Consider the following 8,506-nt stretch of genomic DNA (forward strand, 5'->3'; position numbering starts at 1 on the left):
CGTTACATAGTGACCAAGTGTGCAACAGCCAATGGCTGGTATTTTACTTTTGTTGAAAAAATATGGTCCCTCTAGTTAGAGGAACAGTCATTGTTAATGGCAAAACAACACAGACACATTAACAGTAAACATGTTATTGAAACGGCTCTACTTTAATGCTTCGTTTGCTGTTTGTTGAAACATTCATTATAATTTTGAAACCTATAAGTCCTGTTGTTCACCAACATGGCCCTTTGGGAAAACAATTGGAATATCAACTACAACATCCTCATTTTTTTCTCCTTGGTAAATGTTTCCAAAAGGACTCAAGATAATATCAGATGCAGAAAGCGATTGTCAAGCCAACTATATCAATAAAGCCTATTATAGGCAAAAATCAATAATTTTACGGCGCTCGCAACTGCATAAGGTCATATGAGCGTGGGGGACACATTAAACATTTTCATTTTGGTAGGAAATAATTTTGAATTTTGTCAGGGTGGCGGCCGAAGCCTATTTTTTATCGATCTGGGACAACCAAGGGATCTTTAACGTGCACAACCTGCACACAGGACCTCGGAGAAGGCTAGGTGTTAAATCTTACCTGCCCTAAGATCAGAGGTGTTGCTGAAAGACAGGTGTCAGAAGGAGCCAAGAAGTAGTTGTAGCAATGCTGCAGAAAGAGTCAGGAGCCCAGAGGAAACTATGATTGTGATCACTGTTAAAAGGCAGTTCAGACTTAAAGAGCATTTTATCATTGCCACTTCAGCGTTCAAACTCAAACACTCAGACTAACAACAGTATGTGAGAACTCCAAGACTATAATATTTTTCTTTTATTAAAATGAATCCGCTAGAGGTACAGTTGCTCTTATCTATCTTAATACAAGAACACAGAAGACCACAGAAGACATGGGCACTGTAGCGATGGAGAGATCGTTCAACTGTAAGTCTGCCCTTGTGCAGCTATTACAGCCATGAGAGTGAGTACATACTGCGCCTGTAAAGAGTACAGTGGTAACAAATATGACAACACAAAGAAATACGTTTTATTTACAATTTTTTTAAAAGTACCATACATTTCTAAGATTATGTTAATATTTTACGTAATGGGCATGTAAAGAGGAAATGACAAGTGCGTTTATGCAAAGAAAATCATATTGGAAAAACAGAATTTAAGTACTCTACTGAGATTTGCTCAGATATGCACTATAAATGACAGCTAAAGCAGTTAAGTATTCTCGACAGAAAAAAACCCCAGAAAAAAGAAACTATACACAAAGTAGCATGTCCTGAAAAGCAGCTATACTCTATGCACGATGAAAATGCGGCAATGCCGTTTTCTTACTGCGAGACAGAGTACACACTCAAACAAAAAAGAAACATCAGTAACTGATCCTAGAAAGAATAGCTATATATATAGAACTGAAAGGCTAGATCTATGTAGATCTAGTTCTAGAACTCGCAGCAGTGACGCTACCCACGTAAAGGAACGACGGGCCGCGTGTGTCCACTCTGCGCCACGCGACGCTGTGCGTTGAGGGATAGATCAAGAACAAGGAACTGTGAGCTCTTTTCGAGACCCACGTGCAGACAACTCGACAGTTTTGGGAGGAAATCGACAAGCTAGCACTGAAATGTGGGATCAGAGCAGTGTTTAGTGGCATTCCAGAGGTTGGGGGTTGGTAAAAATGGAAGGGGGGGGGGAGTCTGAGATTGTTCATGTACATGTACAATATTATGTGAATGACTATGTATCTATTAAATTGTGTATTTTGGCTGACCGACTATGTATCAGCTGTTCTCTGTATTTTTGTTAACCCACGGATTGCATTGTGTACTCAATATGTTTTTTTTTTGTATGGCTCATTCATAATATTTTTTAAATCAGGCACAGGTATTTCAATTAAATGGTCACCATACACAAGCTTTATACTGATAAAGGCAACTGCCAGTGACCACTCGTCTCATATGCTAATATTATAATCTCTACATTTTCTTTTCGAATATTGTCGACATGGACATTTAAGTGAATAATAAAGTTAGGTAAGCAGCTTCAGCCATTTACATGTACCGTTGCTGAAATAGGGTTATGAAATAAGTATAACAAAAATACTCTCTATGACAAAGAAGTGAACAGAAATTATACATGTATAATAAAATGCAAAAATGATGATGAATGTTGATCTGAAAAAAAAATATTTGAATGATGACCGGCTTTGTATTGCTCGTTTCGATCAGTCAAGATCTTTTCTGGGGAGATATTCCGTAAAAACCTTTCGAGATAACGTTCGAGTGCAAAAGATGAGTGCTCAGCGTTTCATTCTCTTCTAATGTAATTATTGTAATTATTACGTTTTACGCCTGTTTCCATAGCAACCGATTCACAGTATACATTTTAAACTATTGATTTAAAATCCCCAATAACACACAATGTCCCACAGCAAATATGGGCACTCTAGGCCTTGTTATAGCCAAAATAGACATGGTGCCCCACCCGCCCTTAACTCTTTGATTCCAGAGCGCCGACTAAGCGGCTTTTTGGGTTACATACTTCGCCAACGCGAAGATCTACGCCTGAAAGTGCACCGAAAGAGTCGAGGAAACTGGGTGCTTCGAGCCTGCCAGCCAGAGCGAACACAGGCTGAGAAGGACACAACGTCTCTGAAGAAAGACGAAGATACGAAATATTTCTTCTCCTACAGGCATTAAACTCACTTCTTCAGCATGCGATGGCATAATACCTTACAGTCTATACCACAGAATTTTGATCTTGGTAGAAAGGCGAGTACCTCAAGTACTTCACTTTGATCTTACTTTTTTAAAGCAGAGGAGTGTTAAGTACGCTTGCTAGGACTGGCACATGCCTTTCTTTCTTTCCGTTTTTCTTTCTTTCTTTGTTTTCTTTTCTTCTTCTTTTCTTTTTACAAGAAAGGCAACTCTTTGTTGGCAAGAGCTTCTCAGCAAATTGGTCATTGAAGCAGACAAGTCTTGAAGCAGTGCCTGTGTATCCTTTCGATTTCCATTTTACAAGGAAACAGTTCTTGCTGTTTGGCGTTGCTGCTTTAGAAGATAGAGAAAAATATTTTCGGATCAAAATCTGCTAATATCACTAAAAAGACAAGTTTACAACCTGTGCATTGTCACAGTAATGAGCTATGGGTGTCAAACATTGCAAATTAACTGGAATAATATAATACAGAGATTTATGACAGTACATGGAGCAATGGAAAGGGAGATGCTGGGTATAGACAGGAATACATCATCAAATAAGCATACAAAGTTTGAAAAGAATAATACACTCCGGCAAAATAAAATTGGGGTTGTCAAATCAGCAGAAGGAACGATAACAGGAAGACAAAAAGAATGCCCTGAACTGTGACCAGGAACAGAAAAACGCTCGGTAGGAAGACCAGAGATAAGGCAAAATGACATCAGGGAGCCGACGGCAATAACCTGGATACGGAAAACAGCAGACAGAATCGAATGGAGGTCATTGTTAGAGGGCTATGTACTGTAGTGCGTGGGAAGACACCTAGACGGGAAAGAAAGTAAGAAAGAAAGTAAGAAAGAAAGTAAGAAAGAAAGAAAGACAGAGAGAAAGAAATGAAGCAAGAGGACATAAATTGTTCCCAGTCCGATTCTTTCTTCTCTTTGGTCTGATTCCGAAAACTTGACAAAGTAAAAGTGAGTGTCCTCGATGCAAGAGTTGTAACTTTTATAGTTAATTGTCTGAAACCAGCCAAAGAACAATAAGAGTGCCCTTTCTTCCTCAATAGCTCACTTCGGTCACAGCCATTTGCGTGGAAAGCACTCACGGGCAGGAACCAGGACGTGAGGTTAATTGTACCTAATTGGGACACTTTTATAATATTAAGGACAATGAACGCCCAATAAACCTGCCCTCAATCTTTTCTCTTTGCATATTCCATAAGAACACACTTCTATAAAGAAGATTGCTGGATGTGATGTAGAATTGCCCCCTTTTCCCTTTTCCTTGTTTTTGTTTTTCCATTTGTCACCAATGCCCGTTTCCCATACTTCTATCAACGTCCCATCTTTTTCCAAATTTATTATCAGCAATAACGTGAAGAAAATAACAATTTATTGCTTATATAATTCTTTGAAGGATAAACTCATTACATTCATATAGTTTCTTGCTCTTGGCCTCTACTTTTGCTTTCTGGTTGGTAGGCTACTGCACAAAACATTTTCAATGCATCTCTTAATTATGAAATACGTTCGTGAACCTAAAGTTTAAATCTCGGCATGAACACTTTGACAAGCCTTTTTTGTTGTTGCTTATGAGGTTATGATCATCATTTTGTTAAGATCCCACATCACATGCCACATATCCCTTGCCTTTTAACTTGTAAAGGTTGAATGTCTATCAACAAAACAACAAGATGAAGCCAATCGAAACTACCACAGATGCCGGTACAATTATAGTAATCGTTCGAACGTTGTTTCGTATTTCTAGATCTCAAAGTAAGGTTTTCATTATCCGCGATGCGTTTTTCTTCTGTGTCGTTCGGTTTCCGTGCCGTTTCAAGCAAGCGTTATTGCCATTATCTAACTCGTCATGGGTCTGGGTTTCATCCGGCACTTGAACTGATCAGGCGATATCACCGTCAGCTGTTTCCAGTCTCTTGGGCAGCAAGATGGCAGATCCTCATCTTCCGGGGGAAGAAACTGGTACTGTTGGAGCAATGTGACCACGACGAAGAAGACACGAATCCTCGCAAAGCTTTCTCCGGGACACGCTCGTCTGCCGGCCCCAAACACAAGAAGGTTTTGACGTGTCGGGTGGTCTGGCTCCAGCAGTTGGCCGTTGCTGTCCAGGAACCTTTCAGGCTTGAATGTCCATGGATCTTCCCACAGGTCTTCTCTATGGTGGAAATACCAAGAGTTTATGAGGAGGAAAGTGTTTTTTGGAATGAAATGTCCCTCGAAATTAATGTCACTTCTTGCATAATGAGGTAAAAGAAAAGGCAAAACTGATGAATACCTCATTGTTTCGAGAATCGTTGCTTCAATGTAAGGCATCTGCCGTTTGTATTCAAAGCTTGGAGCATCATTTCCAATGACTTCACGGATTTCTTTATACATACGTTCCTGCAGTTTTGGGTCACTAATGACCTGCAAAAACAAGGTGGTCAGGGTACCTGCGGTCGTTGCATAGGCAGCTGCAGCTATGTCCGAAATAAGGCTTATGATGACGTCATCGGAAAGATCAGTATAATTTCCTTTTTGTTTCAGCTCTTCTTGCTGATCCAGTAAGTCGGTAACGATGCTATTTTTCTCCCCTTTCATGAAGGTCTCTCTAATAGAGACGAAGACTTTGTTTTTCAGGTCTGTATGAGCTGCCCTCAATTCCAAGACGAGCTGTCTAAGCCTCAGACCTGGGATATGTTTAACAAATGGAAATGTTTCTAAGAATATTTCGTTTTCAAAAAGGTACGATTCGTTTACTTTATTCACAAATGTCACCATGGCTTCCAGATCTTCCTCGCAAGTGTGTGGGCCTTTAAGGAGTAGCCCAACTACCCAGCGGATATAACGAGTGAGTTCCATCGACAGAGGCACGTCCGCTTCGTACTGTGTCAAACGATCAATTAATTGCCGAGAAGTAGTTTTCATCAGATGTTCAAAATTGTGGACGCCCTGACCGTAGAACTTGAGTACATTGTGAAACAGTCGTCTTCTCTGGCTTAAATCTTTATTGTAAGGCGCGGTTATGATATCTGTGTAACTTAAAAACACCTCTTTCCCCGTGAAAGACGGTGGTCTGTCATTGCTCAGATCCTTCGTGTTCGGATCACAGAGCAGTTTGCGAGCCAGCCCTGCATTGTTAACGAAGACGACTTGGCGAAATACGGCGTCGACTGCTACGATATCGCCATATCTGGCAGCCCATTTTGCAGCAATCTTATGGAGTGTATTCTGTTGAAGGCCTTTTAAAAGCGTTCTAATACCCTCCACGAAAGGTGGTCCAGGGACTGTTGTCTTCTTGTGCTTTTTAACTTCATAGATAAGGAAGAGTATTGTTAAAAGAACCAAGGGGATTATCACGTACTCTGAGAGCATGGTGAAACTGATGAATCTGAAAAAGATGGGAAATGAATGAATGAAAAAATACTATACAAATAAGAATAAAAACTTCAAAAGACTGAAAAATACACTTTATGGTATGGAATATTACAAGTTCATTGCCTATTCCAACTATGGGATTTATTTATTGGTTGAGACCTTCAAATTCCACACGTCTCTCCTTTACTATGAGGCGAGAGGAATGATGAAACGGACTTTATGTCCCATAACTCCTTCCTGGTGACAGTATCTGCTGATTGGTAAAAAATCATATTTAGGGAAGCTGCAGTGAAGAAGGACCGGTTGGGGGGGGGGGGGAGGGGCGTGAGTTTGAAATCCTTTTGTATTAACAAATTGTCTACAGTAAGTCCAGGGGGCTCCACTAGCTAAGTGAGTAGCGAGTTTAGACTCAAGTAATGTCAAGCAAGTGTCGGTGACACATTGATCAGATGGGTGGTCCCTGGGGGTGTGTCCTTGAGCAAGACACGACATCCTTAGCTCAAAACACAGGGCGCTGCACAGTGGCGACCGACAGTGACGTGGTTGTAAACTGTTCTGTGCTTGTGTATTATTGTGTATTTATGTACACATTTATGCATGTATTTATGTATGTGCGTACTTATAATTATGCATTTATGTATGTATGTGTATGTTTGTCATTGTAAACTAAACTGCACGTCTGGGACAAATAAAAGTGTAAATCATTAATTACTAATTATTACTACTAGTAATAAAAGTACACGGAATAATAATGAGGAATTATTAGGAAAATTAAGAAGAGGAAAAAGACTGAAAACGGGAAAGAAACAAAACAAAAATATTTTACCTTTAATTTATCCATGTAGCACCCCCTCTTGACTACCTCTAGGGGTAAGACTTCTTCTCCCTCTTTGAAGGCGTGGCATTTTCTCTTAAAGTTCCAGCTCAATCTTTTTTTTTTTTTAGAGTTAGGCCTACATGCCAATTGTTGCTTCCTAGAAGAACCTAATTTAGATTCTAGATCTAGCCTAGATCTCGAAGGATTATAAAGACATAGATCTAAGCCAATAATTGATAGAAGGAGCCGTGGCCCATAGATAGATCTAAGTTTAGAAATTCACATTTTTAATAACCGACAGGCGTCACAGATGGCCTAGATTTCTAGATCTATACACAGTTGGAAAAATCCACTTTCAAGAATACATGTACTTTCATGATTCTTGATCTCGGCCTAGATTTACCTACAACCTAGTTCTAGACTCTAGATCTATTCACAGCAGGAAAAAATCCACGTTCAATACTTTCATCATTCTTGATCTCGATCTAAGATTCACATAGATCTAGCCTAGATCTCCATCTTAGAACCTATAATGCTCAGCAAGAAAAATCCACTTTCAATATTCAATAGGTAATCGAAATATCACAGATCTAGATTCTACTTTTTAATTTCGTGGTTCTTCTTGATCTCGATTTATCTCGATACATTAAGTAGACCTACGGTAGGCTAGACTACACTTTACGCTTTCGACGACACCCTCCATGTCAGTCTCACCACCTTCCCTCTGTTAGTGCTTTCTGGCCTCCTTTATATATATATATATATATATATCCCCCCCCCCTCTCTCTCTCTCTCAAGGTGGGGTAACAAACGAAAAAGTCACCACTTTGTAACATGTATTACTACTTGATTCTTCTTCTCCTTTTTTCTTCTTGTTCTCCCCCTCCTCCTCCTCTAATTCATCCATCTCGTCGTCCTCGTCATCTTTTCTTCGTCTCATCTCGTCTCATCACGTCCTCATCCTCCTCCTCCTCCTCTCTCCTCCTCCTCTCTCTCTTCTTCTTCTTCTCTTTCTTCTTCTTCTTCTGCTTCTGCTTCTTCTTCTTCTTCTTCTTCTTCTTCTTCTTCTTCTACACCTCCTCCTCCTCCTCTACCTCCTTCTCTTCCTCCTCCTCCTAAAGGCGTGAGACCGAAATCGGGAATTCCCATAAACCTACTGTATGTGCAACTGAACACAAAATACCCTTTGGCGCAGTCGGCACTCCGCAGTGAATATACATTGTCGAAGTAAATGATGGCAATCGCTCCAAAAGGACTGAATTTAACTTAAACTGGGCTTTCTTCTTATACATTTGATCTTAATGAAAATACAATAGTGCAACACTACGTTTCAAGTTATGGGTACTGGCAAAGTTTCATATTTTTTAATTCGGTAGTTTTTGAGAGTATACTGTTCGCAAAATTTGGCCTTAACTCCATTAGTAGTAAGATTACTATTCTTCTTCTTCTTCTTCTTCTTCTTCTTCTTCTTCTTCTTCTTCTTATTATTATTATTATTATCATTATTATTATTATCATTATTATTATATCACACGACGAAATGTTAACTTTAAACGCCCAAATAACATTTTAGTGAGCATATGACATTAACTGTTTGAAATCCATTTAGTATTTAGTAAGC

At 39.5% G+C, this 8,506-nt stretch overlaps 1 protein-coding gene across 1 annotated transcript; it reads right to left on the reverse strand.

The window, feature by feature from the left end:
* Positions 1-799: 799 nt before the first annotated feature.
* LOC101863111 (cytochrome P450 1A1-like) lies at positions 800-6,105 on the reverse strand. Its single transcript, XM_013083964.2, has one exon. The coding sequence runs from the start codon at positions 6,063-6,065 to the stop codon at positions 4,551-4,553; it is 1,515 nt and encodes a 504-aa protein (XP_012939418.1). The 5' UTR covers positions 6,066-6,105; the 3' UTR covers positions 800-4,550.
* Between the last annotated feature and the right edge of the window lie 2,401 nt (positions 6,106-8,506).

The sequence above is a fragment of the Aplysia californica genome, unplaced genomic scaffold (assembly GCF_000002075.1).
Source record: "Aplysia californica isolate F4 #8 unplaced genomic scaffold, AplCal3.0 scaffold00265, whole genome shotgun sequence".
In the NCBI taxonomy this organism is placed as follows: domain Eukaryota; kingdom Metazoa; phylum Mollusca; class Gastropoda; order Aplysiida; family Aplysiidae; genus Aplysia; species Aplysia californica.

Excerpts from the sequence above, each read along its gene's own strand:
- LOC101863111 (XM_013083964.2), bottom strand. The coding sequence starts at position 6,065 with ATGCTCTCAGAGTACGTGATAATCCCCTTGGTTCTTTTAACAATACTC.